At 32.6% G+C, this 19,166-nt stretch overlaps 4 protein-coding genes and 1 long non-coding RNA gene across 12 annotated transcripts in view; 2 read left to right on the top strand and 3 right to left on the bottom strand.

Moving 5' to 3' along the window:
• Positions 1-47: 47 nt before the first annotated feature.
• On the bottom strand, positions 48-2,123 carry LOC117611881 (uncharacterized). The gene is made up of 6 exons (XM_034340299.2): positions 1,934-2,123; positions 1,623-1,859; positions 1,325-1,513; positions 710-1,244; positions 370-646; positions 48-302 (listed from the first exon to the last, which is right to left on the bottom strand). The coding sequence occupies exons 1-6, from the start codon at positions 2,031-2,033 to the stop codon at positions 180-182; spliced, it is 1,461 nt and encodes a 486-aa protein (XP_034196190.2). The 5' UTR covers positions 2,034-2,123; the 3' UTR covers positions 48-179.
• A 90-nt stretch (positions 2,124-2,213) lies between these two features.
• Positions 2,214-5,761, top strand: LOC117611884 (uncharacterized). Of its 3 annotated transcripts, none has more exons than XM_034340308.2 (5): positions 2,214-2,353; positions 2,813-3,002; positions 3,081-3,263; positions 3,336-3,582; positions 4,087-5,760. In XM_034340308.2, exons 2-5 carry the CDS (start codon positions 2,814-2,816, stop codon positions 4,725-4,727), a joined length of 1,260 nt encoding a protein of 419 aa, XP_034196199.2. In that variant the 5' UTR covers positions 2,214-2,353; position 2,813; the 3' UTR covers positions 4,728-5,760. The 3 variants fall into 3 exon arrangements, with proteins under 3 accessions (XP_034196199.2, XP_034196200.2, XP_076546800.1); XM_034340309.2 differs by lacking the exon at positions 2,214-2,353 and adding an exon at positions 2,533-2,667 and having other exon boundaries at positions 4,090-5,761; XM_076690685.1 differs by lacking the exon at positions 2,214-2,353 and adding an exon at positions 2,533-2,667 and having other exon boundaries at positions 4,087-5,759.
• LOC117611887 (uncharacterized) lies at positions 4,609-6,750 on the bottom strand. Its single transcript, XR_013062929.1, has 3 exons — positions 6,578-6,750; positions 5,773-6,142; positions 4,609-4,719 (listed from the first exon to the last, which is right to left on the bottom strand). It is a non-coding gene; the product is annotated as an uncharacterized LOC117611887 (long non-coding RNA).
• A 335-nt stretch (positions 6,751-7,085) lies between these two features.
• On the bottom strand, positions 7,086-16,900 carry LOC117611882 (uncharacterized). Of its 5 annotated transcripts, none has more exons than XM_034340304.2 (6): positions 12,550-12,854; positions 10,952-11,332; positions 10,125-10,299; positions 8,767-9,158; positions 8,278-8,562; positions 7,086-8,063 (listed from the first exon to the last, which is right to left on the bottom strand). In XM_034340304.2, the coding sequence occupies exons 2-6, from the start codon at positions 11,267-11,269 to the stop codon at positions 7,869-7,871; spliced, it is 1,365 nt and encodes a 454-aa protein (XP_034196195.2). In that variant the 5' UTR covers positions 11,270-11,332; positions 12,550-12,854; the 3' UTR covers positions 7,086-7,868. The 5 variants fall into 5 exon arrangements, with proteins under 5 accessions (XP_034196195.2, XP_034196194.2, XP_034196192.2 ...); XM_034340303.2 differs by lacking the exon at positions 12,550-12,854 and adding an exon at positions 16,883-16,900 and having other exon boundaries at positions 7,089-8,063; positions 10,125-10,374; XM_034340301.2 differs by lacking the exon at positions 12,550-12,854 and adding an exon at positions 13,715-14,011 and having other exon boundaries at positions 7,089-8,063; positions 10,125-10,374.
• A 133-nt stretch (positions 16,901-17,033) lies between these two features.
• LOC117611637 (uncharacterized) overlaps positions 17,034-19,166 on the top strand; it is a 124,272-nt gene continuing 122,139 nt past the window's right edge. For both annotated transcript variants that reach the window (XR_013062925.1, XM_076690686.1), the window contains exon 1: positions 17,034-17,691. Coding sequence is in view for 1 of the 2 variants with exons in the window: in XM_076690686.1 (XP_076546801.1) it covers positions 17,559-17,691 (133 nt within the window). In the remaining variant the exon portion in view is untranslated. The remainder of the gene's footprint in view (positions 17,692-19,166) is intronic.

Below are 19,166 nucleotides of genomic sequence, written 5' to 3'. Positions count from 1 at the left end.
AATATTTTAAAATAACAAATGTAACAAATATTAAAAATAAAATTTATTATTCTTTCATTTACGTTATTTGTGTTGATCAACATTATCTTTGCTAAAATATTGTACTATGTATAAGAACAGTTAAAGCACATAATAAATATAGTCAAAATAAATAATTAGCAATAACTACAAACATATTTCTATATCATTGACTTTCTACAATCTGCTATCACATTTAATATAATTTTTCTGTCTGATTCATTTTCTATTCCAATCTCAATTAAATCTGCATCAGTAAGAGTTAAAAATAAACTAACATCTACCTAAAATAAAGCATATAATAAGTAATATTATATAATATACCTGACAATGAAACTCTAATCTACTTACTTCTTGTTCAAGAAAAATTGGAATGTGTTGACTTAGCCCATATTGTTTTAATAAAACAAACATTTTTGCTTCCTCTGAATTTAAAATCATTCTTCTTGGAGGTGTTTTATAACGTGGAGGAGTTGGTGTACTTTCTCCAAAAACATTTTCATCATTTATATCTGGAGGTACATTTGGTGAACGAAGTGGACTAAATTCAGGTATATATCCAAGAGTAGCATCAAGATCTTCTTGTTCAGTTTGAATAATTAGATTTGGTGGACAAATGGACTGTAATCTTTACGAATAATAAGTTTGACTATTTAATTAAAATGCCCTGTATCAATAACTATAGATGTACCTTGACAAATGAGGTTCAGATAAGTCATTGGTTCCTGAACATGCTGTTATGATATCTTTATTTTCTATTGGTTTTTTGTTCTCTATATCAGTCATTATATTAAAATTAATTTGTTCATCCTGTTTATTTTGCATAAAGTATATATTTGGAGACTGTGGTAATATTTCATCAAGAGTACAAGTTAAAGTTGGTGAAATTAGACTATGTGGAACACATTCTAATTGTTTTGATATTAATTTTAAAGCACAAGGTTTTAAATATTTGTTTGAATCTATTACTATATTATTATTACATTCATTATTATCATCTTTTAATGAATTAGGTACACAAATTGGCTTAGTATGAATATTTGGAGATAATACATTATTATTGTTAATATTATTTTTTTTAATATCACATTTATTTTCAATATTGTACTCTATAGGAATATTATCTGAAACATCATTCCAATAATTTTCTATGCTAAGATTTCTTTTACCTAAATTTCTTATCTCAGGTACTATTGATTGCTTCATCATAATTTGAGTATATTCATCTATTAAACAAATAACAAATTAAAAACAATTAAAAAATATTAAAAACTTGTACTGATTGTGAGAATAAATGTTACTTTACTGCTTTTAGACACATCAAAACCAAGCTCCAATAGTCTGAAAAACAGGTCTTTATCATTTTTCATGGCAGCAATACAAAGTGGTGTAATATCATCATTTATACAATTAGGCAATGCTGATGGACATGCTTCATATACAATTTCAAACATTTCTTTATTAATAGCAGCAGCTAATCCAAGAACTGACATTCCTAAAACATAAGAACTCCATGTTACTCCATGTTACTCCATGTTACTGTGTTATTGCTGAAATAAAGCAAAAATTACAATCTTATTTATTTGTAAAATTAATTTACTCACCAAGATAGGTTGATTCATTTATGTTAACATTTTGTTTTAAAAGAAATTTTACTGTTTTAATATCTCTATTACGAATTGCTAACATTAGTGGTGTCCAACCAAACTGATTTTTTCTGTCAATAACATCATGGGAATCCCACTTTTGTAAAATTTCTGTTATAACACCCAAGCAACCATTAGCTGCACTAATATGTAACAAATTCTCTCCATAGCTATTGACTGTATTTAAAGTATAATCTAATGACCAAAATGATAATATTACTCTTTAATTAAGTAATACACAAAAAGTTATAGTATAATAGTTTTAATACCCTCTGTTTTTAATGCTTTTATAATTTCTGCCTCTACAGCTTGTTTTATGTTGGCATTTATTTGTAGTTTAATATTATTTTCGCAGGACATTATTGACATTATTGTATGAGCTTTTTTAATGTTATTTGGAGTTATTTGCCTAATTTCCGCCAAAAGTATCAGTTGGTGTCAGTGCCTTTTTTGAAAGGTAATAGGGTGGCGGCAGCACAATCTCATAAAATGTTAGGTGCATGATAATTTCTGACAGCATTTGAATTACATTTTTCGAGTTCTACGTCTGTTTGATCTAAGAAGGCAATCATAAAACGAAGTTATAAATCTGTATCATTTATTTTTGTCCCTGATTCATACAGCAACGGATTTAAACCTATTGATGGTTAATTTAATATACATATTATAGGGATTAATCTTCACTCAATGTGAGTTATTCTCTATTAATAAAGAACATCATTTACATGTTCTTTTCTTTTTCTAATTTAATGACATTTCTTCTTAATGTATAAACAATTTTATTGATGATATTTTTCTTCAATACTTTATTTCTTTTTTTGGAATACAAGTTTTTGCTAGGTTAACTCTCAGACGACGCCAAGATCATATTTTTCGAGGTGGGGGCACTAATTAAGAGAATGTGGTTGGGGGAGTCGAGAACGTATCGTTACCGTTAGTGCTAAATTTTCTCGAATCTTTATTAACTTTGTTTCTACACGCTGGTTCTATCAAATAAATTCATGTATGTTGGATCATTTTAAGTTTTCTTTAAAGCATTATGTATTGTTCAGTCCTATTGTAACAATATGGGGACACTGATTCAATGTATTATATATTACTACTATATCATTAACATCTATTAATTCATATGTTAATTTGTTGTATAGAATGGGAAGCAGTGGTCAATTGTATAGACTCTCTTGGGGAGAATTTAGTTCATCATTAGCTTCTACAGTGCAATTATTGAGAGATCATAGAGATCTGGCTGATGTTACTTTGGCTGTTGGTGGACGTACTTTTTCTGTCCATAAGATAGTTCTTTGTGCAGCTAGTCCTCTCCTATTGGATTTATTAAAGGTTTTAATAATACGTGTAATTCTGTATGCGATGGTAATAATGTATTATAATTTATATTATGGAAACTTATATCAATAGAGCACACCGTGTCAACATCCAGTGGTTATGTTAGCTGGGATAGCAGCAGATGATTTAAAATCATTATTAGAGTTTGTATACCGTGGTGAAGTGAGTGTGGAACCATCTCAGTTACCCTCGTTGCTTCAAGCTGCTCATTCTCTTTGCATTCATGGATTAACACCACCTACTATATTAACTGAAGTATGTTTCTCAAATGAGATTTGTAAAAAGGATGTTTCAGTTTGATCAGTTTTGTATTTTTTGTTTATACAGAATGGGGAAGAGGTACCTATATCAGCAATACCAACAGCAAATGAAGCTTTATCCAAAGAAACAGTTAGTCCCTATTTTCCATTAAAACGAAAGAGGAAAAGAAGAAAGTCATCCTCCTCTTCTGGAAAATGGCCACGTACTTCTAATACCACCGATAATGAAAATAGATCTGTAGATGGAACTGATAACAGATCAGCAGGATATGATCAGAAAGATGAAGACAATACAGAGCATGGTGATGATACAGGTAAGAAATATTATATATAATGATATATAAAAGCACATTTTATGTTTATTTTACTTATTTAATTCATTAAAATTATTGAAAGTTTAGAAGTGCATGTTTCAATTCTAATATATCAATTATTTACATAAGATAATAAAGAATTATAATTATTTAATTTAGGTGTGTTTTTATATCTATTTATAAAGTATACATTAAACTGTTTCTATCATTTTTATTATTCTGTACATTCAATTGGTTTAGTAAACAGATTTGAATAAGAATGAATCTACAATGCTACTTGTGTTTTGTGTCCGATTATTTTGATCACATTGTCAATATATTTTTGGAGTATGATCCATCAATTTTCAAACTTCTTTCCAAATATTTTACCTACATAAGAAACGGACACAAGCACAACCATCAATTGGGTTGAACTGCATCTAATTGAACTGATAATAATTGAAAAATTTCACAGCTAAAAATCAGTTCAGCCCTGCATGGTAATGTTGTGTTTGTGTCTGTTAGCAGCGAACGATCGGTTGAAATATTCGAATCATCGGGGTTGTCACTCGCCACGTGCTCAAGAAGCGCAGCCAGTGTCGTCGGAAAATTCTCAAGCAGGACAGCATCAGGATCAAATGTCGGAAAGTGAAACGCATCTTCATACATTAATGCCAATGCAGCCATATTCTCCGCTACAAATACCGCAATTTCCTGGTCCTCTTAATATGGGCTTTCCACCTGGTATACCGCTCCCACTAGTTACCCAGAGTGCAACGGTGGGAACGGTGGCTAGTGGACCAACCGGCAATATGAATTTATCTAAAATACGTGGTGCATCCGATTGTCCAGGCGTTTGTCCACTCTGTGGCGCTACGTTACGGCAAGCGAGAAATCTACGTAGACATCTCTTATCCTCTTGCAAATATCGGTTTAGTAGTAATTCGGTTCATGGTTCCACGGCTGATTCGATGATGATAGAAATAAAGCCTGAAGTCGAATTGCCTGGTTACAACGAGCCGACTGTAACGTACGGGACTGATAGTGGAAGTAGTACCTCTGAGCAAATCATTTGTAAACCCAGTCCGCTTCCTTCACCGACCTCGCACGGCTCGAATGTTGTTTCACCTCAAAACAACATTCCGTCACCGACCATCGCTAGATGAATGTACATCAAGAAATTGGAAAGAAAGATTCGACAGGAACGGGATCGTTTGATTCTGTTATTGTGATTCAACAGCTACCTTGTTTTATTTACTTTGTTTCACCTTTGTATGTTATGATCTTAATTTAAGAAAGCGCAATTCCTTTTTTCTGTTTTTTACCTACCGTTCTAATGTACTTATATGAATATATGTTTAAACTATTAATTGTTTGCATTGTTTGCCAAGCACCGACTGACATTATTTTGTAAAGTTCGTCAGAATGAATTGATTGTTATAATACATTGCCTGTATAGTTTATTTTATCTTTATACTTAATTTTTTTTCTACCGATTCTGATAAAATGAATTTTAGAAAGATTTTGAAACGTTTAAAGCTAATAAGTTAATGTATTCAAATCTTCCACGTTAGTAAGTAAGAGCAGTATTTTAGGGTTAATGGGTATACCAGTCGATTAATAATTAGGTATAGTAATTATTCAAAAAGTCGAAATTCATCATACACTCATGCAATAACTGTGTAACGATCAATTTTATATAAACCTTAACTAAATCACAAATCTATATTTGTAGCTTATTTTTCATTTCTTTTTTTTTTTTTTTGTGAATAAAGTATTGAATCAATATTTTGACATTATACGTACACGTATGTAAGTAGAATTCGAATTTCTGTCGATTATACACTTCCTGGACAATTATAATAAAGCGAAAGAAATCAAGTGTTTCTTATTTACATTCATCGAGAAACCCATTTTGTGATAATTGGCGGAAATTCAGGTTCCTAATCTGTACGATTCTCTTTAATTGGCATGCATTTAATTTTTAGAAAAAATTTTGAGTTGCGTTCATGACAGTAAAATCTAATAAATCAAATTCAAATCGATATACTAGTAGACGTTTATTTTATTATAGACAACTTTATATTCGTACTAATAAAAGGAATTACTATACGTTATATCTATTTCCGTCACTTTAGCGAGTATTATTTTTGTCATTTTTAATTAAAACGAAAGAAGATTACGGATCGTTGCGTTCAGATATGTTCGTACCTGTTTAGATTTGACGGAATTAATTCTAGGAGACGGTCTGTCGAAATCACGAAGCATGTCCGATCAACTAGCCTCTTGTCCATTGTGCGGCGCGATTTTGCGTCAATCACGAAATTTGAGGAGACACTTAGAGCTTCTCCACTTTGGACTCGGTAGCAATAATAAATCCACCGTGGACACGGGATACCGGCGAACAAATAAAAATAACGATCTCGTTCGATCAACCTTCGCATCTATTTGTCAACCTCACGTGACGAGGACAGATCGATCAAAGCCTGCCGAGAGTACAGACATTTCCACGTTAACGTCCTCGTTCATTGCCTCGTCTAACGCATCGAATGTCAGTCTTACAGGTGAATGGTTAAAAAACCTTGAAGCATAGAAGAGGAATGATAGATACAATAATTGAAGGGTAAAGCTTGGGTTACAGTAGTACAGTTTACTAGCGTTAGTAGACAAAACACTTTCAGTATACTCATGTGAACTCTTGGGTGAGGTAATAATAGTTTAACTGATAGAGTATACTAGCGCTAGTAGACAAAATTCGTTTATTACACCTAGAGCCATTTTACATAGGTGAAGTAACAATCTTTCTATTAATATTAGTGAAAAATATTCATTTACTATATTTATGTAAATGCTTGAACAAGAAATCCGAAGAGTTAGTGCTCTAAAATAGTAAAAGATTCAGCTCAACTATTGAGCTTAGAAGTGCTCTATTTGTAAAGTGTTCATTTATTTCATAAATTTCTGGTAACAAGAATAAATTTTTAACGATATAATCGTTATTCTTGTATATTTGTACCCAGGAAATCTGATGGGACCAGGTTCGAGTATCCTGGGAACTGGTGATCAAATTCCGAATTCAGCCTTGGTTGCTGCAACTTCTTGCACTGCTTCCATGGCGTCTGTCACTAATGGAGTTTATTCATCCGATGGTAATACCAGTATATTAAATTGTTTGTTATCCTGGTTACCGTTTTTAACACGTTAATTGATAGGGTATTAAGATATAAATCTTACTCGGTATATCCAGCATTTTTTCATTTGTAGAAACTTTTCTAAAATGGATTTTAAATTGAAGTACAAAAAATTTGTATAAGTGGTAAATATGGTGTGAAATGTGTTAAAATGACGGTAAACATTTTCAGATATAATTTATTTAATACATTTCAGTTGATAATTAATTTTTTATCAATGATGAATGAAAGTATAAATAAAAAAGTGATATGACTTTTATCGACAAATAAAGAAATAAAAAAGTTTGTTTCTGATTAAACAAAATTATATGATTGTGAAGAAAACATTTTTATAGTAGAAAATAAATAATTCAAGTATAATTTAATTCTTGTTCTAGTAATTTACCTAGAATATATAATTCTTTTTATTCTAATAATAAAAATAGTTGCAAATTACGGTACAAAACAGGATTCCAAAATATATATTTTTCAAAACATTTGGATTATACATTTATAAAGAGGGTATCACACGTGTAAAGGTACACAATTAATTAAATCCTGCGATTAAGTACTAAACTAATACTGGCAACAGTTTGTTCAACAACAGCTTAGATTTAACATGACAACTTTATCGATTGTTAATTACAAAAATTCCTCCATAGAAAAATTGTACATTACAAAACAAATCGAAAAGTTTTTTATCATTTCGCAATCTGTTCCTTCGTTCTCGAGATATAAAGAGTTAAAGATCAGGCGTTCAACTTCCGGGGAGCGAGCCTAGGCACCCCGGAAGTTGCATCTCCAATCTTTAATCGCTTATATCTCAGAAACGAAGCAACAGACTGTGAAACGGTAAAGGACTTTTCGATTTCTTTTTTCACGTAGAATCTGTAATTTTCATGGTGTACACCTCTCTTGAAATGTATTATTATTACCCTTTGGAAAATTCCTTTTTTGAGATTTCGGCGGCAACGATATTAGCAGTTTCTTTTATAAAACTATCTTCACGTCGTCGTGGAGTAACAGAGGCAGTGAAACACTTTCGACGTGCTTGTTTAACAAAAAAATTGTGTTCTTCTTGGGTAATAAAATACATCATTTTCAAAAGCCTTCTTTTCCCACAATTGAAAAGCTCGTTCATACGATGAGATTCATTTCCTCCGAATTATATTCTTCTGTACGTCCTTCAATGAATGGCCAATTTCTTTTTGAGATTCTTTTCAATTCTCCACGAAGAAGATTTAACAGATCATCAAGGTGTCGCAGTTCTTGAATATCCTGTCGCAGTTTACTTGCGTTGGACGTGATGTTTGTTATACTTTGTTCGTCACGCTGCAAAAATAGAATAAAAAATTCTATTACAATAAATAATATAGTTTTGTTCATAAGATTTTATTTTCAGTGTAGATATTTTTATTTGTAATTGCCATATGAAAATATTCATTGAATGCTTCTTAATTTGCAATATAAATACTTTGTTTTTTGGTTCAATGTAATAACGAATGGCTTAATTTGATTCAGAAATCAAAAATTGAAAAATGATCACCTGAAAGCTTCTCCGAAGATCAGATATATCCTTGTAAATATCCTTGCTGTTAGTCTGAAGTCTCTCTACCTTGTTCCGGAGATTCTTCACCAAATTATCCGGATGTTCAACAACCCCAGACACGTTTGTATCTGGTTCAATCGCCAGGGCCAGCCTGGTTATTCGATCGTGAGAGGAGGTGCTGTCACAGAAACGATCTTCCTCAAGAAGGACCGTTGCTTTCTCAGGATTCGTGTCGAGTACCTCGAGAATTGACACCACCTCGTTGACAGCTGAACATCGTTCCTGGTAAATATAATTTTAATTTTGTAACTTATTTATTTCTATAGATATTATTTTCCCAACGTGCAAAACGATTAACTCCACTTTTACAATTTTTTTAAATTTTCTTGTATTTTTAATTTTGTGAGTTGGCAAATGAGTGGTTTATATGAAAGACGATTAGAAACGAAAGAAAAGTAATTTATCAAAGTAATTAAAAATAAAAACCTGCGATGTGTCAAGCTTGTAACTGGTTGTCGCTAATTCGTCGCTGAGACACAGGGGAGTACTTTGCGAATTGTGCGAATCCAAACTCCAATCATTGCTTCGTATACTCGAATTATCCTCCAAGGAGGAGCTATGAATTCCCATCTTCTCACCATCTTCAGAGCTAACAGTGAACCTCTCGTAACTAGACTTCTTGCTGATGACGTTTGATGTTTGTAAACTGTTCGAATTCTTGCCATCTATACCGTTTAGACATTTATCTTCCATTTTGGGATCGTTGTTGTTCTTCGTCGAAAGATTATCATTGCAGATCCTCTGGTCACTCCTCCACTCGTGACAGGTGATCGTTGATAGTGCCATCTCTTCGCTATTCGAACTCAGTAACGTTGTACCTGATCGAATATTAAGTATTTTAGTTAAACACAATGGAAGTTCATTTATATAAACTCGATTTATCTGAACGAAGCTCCATCGATTGCCCAATTTGCTGAACTCCTCGTTGAACTTACTTCTTATCTAAACTGTTACGACATTCTGGTTATACATACGTTTATAATTATAATTTATACTTTCAAAGTGTTAATGTAAGTTTCCAAAATGTTAATCGATCTTTTGAGCCATGAACTTGAAGTTACGATTAACTTTTTTTTAACTTTGATTCAAGTCATTTTTAATTGTCAAGATTATGCGATTTCTATTATCAAAATGTTATTTATAAAACTTTAGAAGTTTAGTAAATTTTCAAGGAAGGGGGTAAATTATTAGAGGGTCATTATTAACCCTAGAGAAATAGACTTTTGTACGCTTCCCTTTATTCTTTTTTTTTTAATATTATTTTTACTAAAATGAGATTACTCTTTTATTACTTACTTTAAAGACATTTCCAAAAATATTTTGGAAATTTTCTAAATGAAAACTATAAAACTTTTCCAATATCTTCTAAGTAGAATTTGACTAGTTTCTGGGAAAATTGACACAAATATTCTCATAATCAAATATATAATACTTCCTGTAAGGAGTTCAGCAACATTCAGCGAAGCTTCAGCAGGATAAATGAAATTCGAATATATAAATCCGAGTTCGAACGTATGTATTCAGTTTCATGCAGAACAGCGTCATTCGTCGATAAGGTGTTAAGAGTGCAGGCATTGAAACGAAAGGTAGACGTTTAATGAGCACGAAGCGAGCCGATTTCACATATCGGTAGACCGCGAAACTTTTACTGGGTCAAACACAATGGCTTGGGTTATATTCAAGTTATAGCTAGCTGACGGCAAGACTGGTCTCGAAACAAGTTTGTACGATGTGCAAAATGTCGAACGTGTTCGAAGCTATCCTATAAACAGGAAAATACCCACCAAGTTGCTTAGAGTCGATAAGATAGTTCAATCGCCGTTGGCTACGGAAAGTATTTCGATGATTTTCCGTTTCTCCCGTCACTCTTGATTGACAGATGGACAAATAACGTGGTGATGGTGTTAGAATTCTGTATTCTTGGGATCGGACCAACCTTTCCGGCGTGTAACAGATAGCCTGAAACATGTTCGACTTTGTTTCTGTCGCGTCGAAATATTGTTTTGCTTCTTTCGCTGAAAATGCTGTGATACCCTGCAATTTCATATATTTTATGTATCTTTATTTTTAATGTAGCTGAATTTTATTAAATCATTTTAATATGTAAGCTTACTCTATTTATTATTGATAAAAGATCCTATTGTAAATTTAAAATTGCTCATTTTTTGCACATTGTCAAATTTCATTATGTTAACAATCTTCTGTTATTTGAAAAGCTATGTTTAGATTTTATTACATGACAATTATTAAATGAATTAATTACTTCACCTACAATCTTCATCTTATTTAAAATTTGTATCTAAATTAAAACTAAAAATTATGCAAGATCTAAAATATAATTCTATTAATAATTTTTATTATGTACAAAAAAGAATTAAAAATTGCAAAAATCATTGTGTAAATAATATAATATTAGTGCGATGTAACATTTTTTTAAATTTTCTTTTTTGTACAATTCTTTAATTTTTTAACAAAATTAAAAATTATCTTTGTTTTGTTACGACTAGCTTCCTTAAAAGTTCATCAGTGTTTACATATCATTACATCTCCTTAAATTTTTCAAACAATTCCATAATAAAGCATGTTTGGAAAATAAATTGAACCAACTTACTTCTTCTTTCGGAATCGCATCCTTTTCAATAAGATCGATGTCCAGATCATGGTGAATCAGAGACGTGAGCTCTATCCTTTCACAGTCATCATTGTAATCGTCCCTGAATTCCTGTGCAAGAAAATAAGATTCGCTGTCGTCTGAATCTGCACAAGAAAGCATCGATTCCGAGGATCCTAACGATTGGCATTCTCTGGTCTGGTTGGATCTAGGGGACTTGAAGTCATCTTCATTATTTATCCACCATCCGAAATCTTCTTCCTTTGACGATTCTTTAAATCTTCCATCGTTATTGCCTCTCCCTTTCAGGCAAAACATTTTGAACGGATTATGACGCGCAATTTTCTTTTCTATCAATTTTGATGATGCATCAAACAATATCTGAAACAATCAGAATAAAATATTTGTCTAATTTTTATTAAAATTAGATGGAGTTCGATGGAATAAAATTTTAGTAAAATTAGTAAATAAAATTATTGTAGTAAAATTAAAGTTGGAGTAGAATACTTTTTTAAATGTTAATTACAAAAGGAAATTAGAAAAGCTTCCTTTTAACGTTAACACAACCTATCTCGAATAATTTACGTTTTCCAACAACGTTTTCTCTTATCACGAACGAACGATACTACATTATCTATGGAATTCGATTTTATTGAATAAACACACGGCACAAACTTCAACCGATATTTTCCCAGCACCATGTTATTCCGCTTTCACGATGCAATCACGTCACAAACTCTCATTCCTCTAATTTACATTCACCATATCCATCCGACTTTATTTCTCCACCATAATTATCCAGTGAAAGAAACTTTGCTCTCGATCATTCGTTTAGCGCCAAAAATCAAGGGTACTGGAGAGGAAAGTGCATTATCTCTTTTAACTCTTTCGACTTGACGCTTCACCAGATTAATACCGGATTGTTATCATAAATTGTCACAGTTTTCAAGATATTTATAACACTGTTACGTATTCATAATTTTCATACATAGCTTTTTAATTTATTATTCTTCATTTTATTTTTATTTAGCTGTTATTAATTGCAATTTGAAAATCAGTAAAGTTTCTTTTATCAAATTAATTTGTTACATAAAATTTGCATCATAGATATAAATATTGATATAAATTAAAAATTTCAAATTCAGTATCCTCAAAGAAATCAAAGAAGTAATTAATGTATAATTATACAAAGCTAGATAACATTATTATTTAATTTATCATCCACTGCAAGCTTCAATGTAAAAATAGTATATTAGTAAAATTAGTAGATAAAAATGTGAAATTTAGTATCCCCTGATAAATGAATTGAATGAAACCTCAGTAATCTCTCGATTATTTACTTAAATATATAAATCGATGCATCTGAAAGATAATTTTCAAAAGAAAAATCCACTTCCTATAAAATCTTTCAAACCAAACACAATACATCTTTTTCTCGTAAGCACATCAAATAACGTTTCGTCGAAAGCACAATAACATTGGGCGCACCTGGTCACCGATAAAAATACCAAAACCATTATATGGAACAACGAAATCGCGTATCGTCGATGAACGAACGTGCACGAGGTATTCAGCAACGAGTAAGCCATTATACGTACACTTGGCTGGCTTCTGTATAGGCGACGAAGACGTGACGAAGATTCGATATCTGAGAACACTAAACGAACGATAATCGTACGATCTTAGCGAGCATGGAGCTCGTCGACGAATCGTCTTTTCCCGCGAAAATCACTTGGACCGTTTCACTAGCGAGAGGATGAGACGCGAGATGAGGTCATGATTTCTTTCGTAACCTTTGTGCCGTTTTGACAGTCGTACACGTTGTCACTGCAACTGTCTACGAAACACTGATTTCCTTGACCACTGGTCGCCATAGAGACGCTAATTTAATAAACGTACGACCGGCTTTCCAGCGTTTAGTAGCGTTTAGAACCGGTCAATGCGATTCACTTCCATTTACAATTTTCATTTGCGTCCATTACTTTTTAAAACGTCGCGCGTATAGTTATTCTAAAAATTTATCGTAAGTATATTTATATAATAAGTAGGATGTGAAAGTTGTTTGGAAAATTATTGGGAAAGTCTATGGAGTTTTGAATGTGTAAGATCACGTGCAGTTTAGGCTTTTTTTTATTGTTAGTTAAGAGGAAATGTAAGGGAGGTAATGATTCATGGTGTAAGGGTGGGAGGTTATAGGTTGGGCTCTTCCAAGGCTCCCCCTTGGCTCTTCAAGGGTTCTTTCAAGACAGAAGGCAAACGGAGGGAGGCTTCTTTCTACCTTTCCCTTTAACCAATAGAAAGCTACCTTGTGTACACTCAGGTGCAACCTAGCCTTCTTTTGGTTAAGAATGAGAAATATAAGAAGAAGAACTTCCCATTTGTCTTCGGTTTGGGAAGAGCCTAGTAGAGAATCTCCTACCTTTACACTTTTTCTTAATTCTTTTACTATTGTCTCCATTGCGAACAACTGTACTCGTATATTCAATTCACTATTCGAATGTAAATGACACTTTAGTTGCAATAAGTAGTTTTTAGTGGTTTTTATTTATTCATTGTTCACATTAAATTGATCCAAAAAGAAAATTATATAAATTATATCAACACCTGATACGAACAAAATTGTAACCTTTGTTGCAGCGTTTTACAACTATAATACAAACAATTTAAAATGAAAAAGAACATTTCAAATGTCCAACAGTTTCACTATTATTTGGATTTTATTATATTAACATTTAAATTTTATTTAAACACTCTATACATTACCTTTAATTGAATTATTAAATGCACAAACTGTTGCAATCACAATTGTCACTTTTTATAATCAATATATTATCAGTGTTATTATTATTAATCAATTTTCAATATCAATTTTACTCCTATTTAATAATTCAACGTTTATACAATTATTTTCAATCACACGAGAGAAGGAAAATATATATTTCACAAATATCACAGTTAATGAAATTACGATTGTTCATAACGAAATTTCATCGTGTTCGAGATCTTCAGCATTCGAGCAAGCACTGACCCGTGCCACGTTTTCCCTGCAGCTATAACCACGGTTCATCCGGTGATGAATGCCGGTGTTTGTTTTCGATATGACTTAAACAAATATTCCAATAGTACGAATGCAACCAATTCTTACCAATACGTTCACTGTATTTTCTGCAGATAACACGATGACCCTACTGTCACGATATTTTCTGCCAACAATGAGTCAAGGCAGCACCGAATCGAAGTCGTCGATGAATCGGCGATGGGTCGAAGTTGTCTTTATGACTCGTCCTCAGATCTTGTTTTGTAAACAGTCGAAATAGTTCTGTTAGTTGAGAAATGTTCAAACATTTACGACGAGCGATTAGAAATCGTGGTACAATCAGAAAATACATTGTACTTTACTGTGATTAATCCACGAGGAAACAAGTAATGAAATAAAGCGATTTATATCATGTTTATTTATTGTAAAGTTACACATTTTATAAAATTGCAGGACCTAAGTAAAAACAATTCTCGAAATTTTAAATTCTAATGCTCAATAAGATTATTCATTGACACATGACACAGTCGAAATCGACCCACTGGTAAAACATTTATTTATATTAATTACGTACATAAAAAAAATAAAAATCGTGTAAATTAACTTTTTTGTATTTCACAGAGTAATTTCTTATATTTATAGTGTGAAACATTATAAAATATAAAATCTGAAAATGTACAAATATACATTACACTGTACTTTATAGTCTCTTTACATTCACATTAATCCACAGAAAAAAGAATTTGTTAAATACTTTTTATATTTTAATAATGAAATTATTCAAATTAATTTTCTACATATAGGTACCTTGATTAATTTTTTCATTTTGACTTGAACAGAGAATATCATATTTTACACCATAAATAAAATTATGTAAACATATTGTGCACCATATGTTACAATTCCAATGTAATCACTTTATCACCCAAGACAATTATAATATTTCAAAAATATTTTTGATCATTCTTCTCCAACCACATAGTTCAATTTGTTTCCTTATGTTAATTAAAAAAAAAAAAATTACAGCTGTGCTTAATATATACTCAAACACAAAATGAGACCACTTGAATTGATTTTTTGCACGAAATACCAGCTAAAACTTCATTAAAACACTCTGGTACCGCATTGAAGGTGTGTAGCGCGGAAAATCCGCCATTACGGTAGACGGCTGAAACGCGAGTGATAACACGTTGAAAGTAGATTGTCTTTTAGATTTAGCCTGTTTTCTACCAGTCAGCCTGTGGTCTAGGGGTACGATTCACCACCGTAGATCCTACACGTGGATAGCAACGGGTATTCGAGACTACATGCTGATTTTCATTTTTTCCGAGGGATTTTTTCGGTCAAAGGTTGACCTAGTTCGATGACCCTGCGATCCCGCGAAAAACTGGAATTTTAATTCACATTTTAGGACGAATATTCATGAGAGTGACGTCAAAAGGCCTTGATCCATGTTAAAAATCAGGTGCATCAGCGATAACGTTATCGACACGTTGCTTGCAATCAGGTGTAACGGGTGTCATTAATATCAGACACTTCTCACAGTTTTAATTGCAATCGATAAAATCGAGCATCTACTGACCCACTGTCGATGGATCCAGATATACGGTGGGTCTACTGATCCACTTGCATAATTTCTTTGTTATATAAAAATGTCCTGTGAAAAAAATTGAGCGTTTGGTAATGACAAGACAGTAGTACGGAAGTCATGATTGATCCAGCTTCATCATTTGAAAATCTGGATAAGAAGAGCCTAGAATAGATTCTAATGATCATCGCCGAAACCTTCAATTGTTTAATTAGTTTTGTGTTTATTATTTCGTGAATCACCCTTTATATGAACAACCTTCTTGTTAAATCGTGATTGGCTGACCTTGTCTATTCACTGATCATGGCGATTATCTCGGAAACGATAACGCGAATTAAAGCAACTATGATTCATGCAGCGTCACATGAAACCACCTGGGTACGTTTCGCGGTTAAGAAAAATGGTAGAAAAAAACTGGAAAACTCGGGATATTATTCGCCGATGGAAGCTGAAACTGAGGCGTAAAACGTAACACCTTATGTAAGAAAACGAAGATTACTTCTGGTTTCATTATCGTAGTTTCGCGTTCAACTTTGAAACTCTTGCTTCTGAAGTTTCCGAAGATATTAACGGGCAACGGAAAGTTGCTTTTTAGACATTGATACTATCGCAATAATTTTTAATAAATATGGTAAGACGAAGTATCATATTTATAATGTGCAAATTTAAGCAAATTAAAATAAAAATAAAAATCTGACAGAGAGGCAACTTTCATTCTGTCATAATTAAGTTTTGAAAAATGTTTATACCACATTTTATGTGTATGTATATTAAATTCCGATGCAATTTTGATATTACCATAATTTACTATTATTCACCTCGTAAAGAATACGAAGATGTTTTGTACCATTAGTAGATTGTACTACTTTGTGAGAATGCAGACCAATATTTCTTTGTCAGATATATCAAGGGTGTGACGAATGCACTTTTAGAAAAACAGAGTAATTCAGTACGTTTGTACGTTAGCTATGGTTAAGAAACTAAATTGGTAGCGACAAGTTTCTCAGAGCTGTTAATATCATTAATAAGCTTTGATAATAATTTAATTTATTATTACGTGATGATATAGAATTTAATAACTTTAATAATCATAATGTGTAATCTTATAAATATACATATTTATTAATGATTTAATAAAGATTGTATCAGATTCAAAAATATTTGGCGCCAATCCCTCCATAAGGATACTAATCAATACTAATTTATTTCAATAACATAAGTGTTCGATAACCAATAATTACCGAACCTAATATCATATGTATAATAAGAATTAACAGTTTCAAAAATACACAGATAATTTACTTACAGTTGAACAAAGTCGAAGTTAACCGTGTCAGAGTATTTAAATCTTAAAGTGGTGCGATTAAAACACCGCGATCGATAGCGGTGTCACGTGACCGTAACCGCGATCGATATATCGAATCAGCACTCGCACAACGCAGTAGGTGACACTCACGCGAAGGGTTAAACGTCACGTCCAGGAAAAAGTTAAAAGATCGACGAACTTTCGAACGAGTCGCGAAGAAATCGCTGTAGTAAAGAGCGTTACTTCCGGCCTTCTTACCGCGCATGTACATAAATATGGCGTCCGCGACGGGGAAAGATGGTGAGTGTACGGCGGGGTTTGTCGGATCGATAGCTCGCGTGAGAGTGCGCGAACACGTACGTCGGTGATCGTCGCGACCTGGCCGCTACCGCGACTCGAGTATCCGGCGAGTATTACCCCGATGTCAATAGCGTACGTGCGTCCGTGTGACGAGCATCGTGACCGGTAGCTCGTCAACGACTATTTAAAATCGGTCGCGTGTGTGTTTATTTCGCGCGTTTCATAGACAGGTATCGTTCTCCAAACGGGGAGATCCGATCATCTGGACCCGTTTCCCTAACGCGAGTGACTTTTAATGCATTAAGGTTATGTTCGTGATAGTTAGGCGGGGAAGTGACACTAAAGCCGGTATGGAGTCTCGCTGAGACAAAGTGATATGTCCGTGATGTCACGAGGCTCACCCTGGTGCTGGACCGCACCAGGGTTGAGAAGATCCATGTTTTTTCTAACCATCATCATACTTTTCGGCTTGTTGTCTCCAGGCGTATTCGGTGAGAAGAGTAAAAAATGTAAGTAATTGATCATTGTTTGTTTGCTTGCTTTCACTGCGTATAACCAGTTTTTCATTTTACCCATATAAGTCAATGGGAACGGGGTGACGTTGTTTAGAGTGAAATTAGGTTTGAACGTTATGCCATGTGCCTCGCAACTAGCTTTCTGAAGTTGCTGCGATTTATCGAAAACATTCCACGCTTTTCTTTTGTTTCTTTTGTTTTTTAAATTATATTCGCGGTTATTTGAAGTGTTTTAGTTAATTGAATTTTAAAAGGTGTTTCACCTTCATGGAGCGTGTTGTATTCAGTTCGTTTGGTAAACGTCTACCTCTATCATTGTTAAATGTGACCATTTCGAAATATTACGTCGTAATTAATGCAAACAATACGGTTATCGTGAAAAGTTTGAATTAGGAAGTTGCAGCAACTCGAAGGCGCAGTTAAGATAAAAAAAGAAGTTAAATTACCCTCGAACTTTAATTAAAGTAGTCTAGTCCACGGGGTATGTTGAATCTCGTTTTCTTTTTTTTTAGTTTGTTACGCGGATCTCATTTTTTTGCGTTGTATTCTGAAGGTTACAAGTGGTGTTAAATTTGGAGCAGTATTTTATCATTTTATTTTGTGCCATGTTGTGGAATCCACGTGGTAGGAATTAGAGATTTAAAGATTTTCAGAATAATAACATATGCTCTAAAATTAACTAATAATTATAGACTTAATTGAAGAACAGGTTTACAGCTAAGTATTTTATATTATTGAAAATTAAAAATAAATTTACACTACTGTGAATTTATTAGAAATAAAAGGGTATTAAAAACGCATTTATGCATATCTAGGTTATTATTATATAAAATTGAACTAGTTTTTTAGCCTTTTAAAAAAAAAAAGTTTTCTAAAAGTGGGTTTTTAGAGAAAAACTTTAACTTCTTTATTGAACTACGTTGCGTGCAACGTATATTGATTAGTCGCGTATTCGTTCACTCGTTACTATGTTACTCTACAACTGTACAACAGTTGTAATTGCTGTTGCCTTGCTTAGTGGAAGCTACGATTGTTGAATATTAATTTCAAGCGTTATACTATAAATATAAAACATCCATATTAAAAAAAAAATATGATGAAAAAGTATAATTTTTGTTTAAAATATTTCTATGGTACTCTATGTGTACTATAAATGTGCAATGGTTGTAATTGTTGCTACTTCAATTACAATTATTATAATAAGAGCTACAGTTTCAAAATATTCATTTTAAGCATTATATTATAAATACAGGACATTGATATTTACATATTATTGCATAGGCTGGGATCCAGCGTATGATATGGTGCTTATATTTAATTTAAAATTCAATTCTAAATTTTATATTATTCCTTTAGATATTTTCTTCCAACATATGAAAGTCTTTCGTTTGAAAATATTAGTATTTAATTTCATTAGGTGTATCGTACACGTTTCGTGGATCTGGACAATGATTAACCGATTCATCGTC

The sequence above is a fragment of the Osmia lignaria genome, chromosome 10 (genome assembly GCF_051020975.1).
Source record: "Osmia lignaria lignaria isolate PbOS001 chromosome 10, iyOsmLign1, whole genome shotgun sequence".
NCBI classification, from domain to species: Eukaryota; Metazoa; Arthropoda; class Insecta; order Hymenoptera; family Megachilidae; genus Osmia; species Osmia lignaria.
This window is presented reverse-complemented; position numbering and strand designations above follow the sequence as displayed.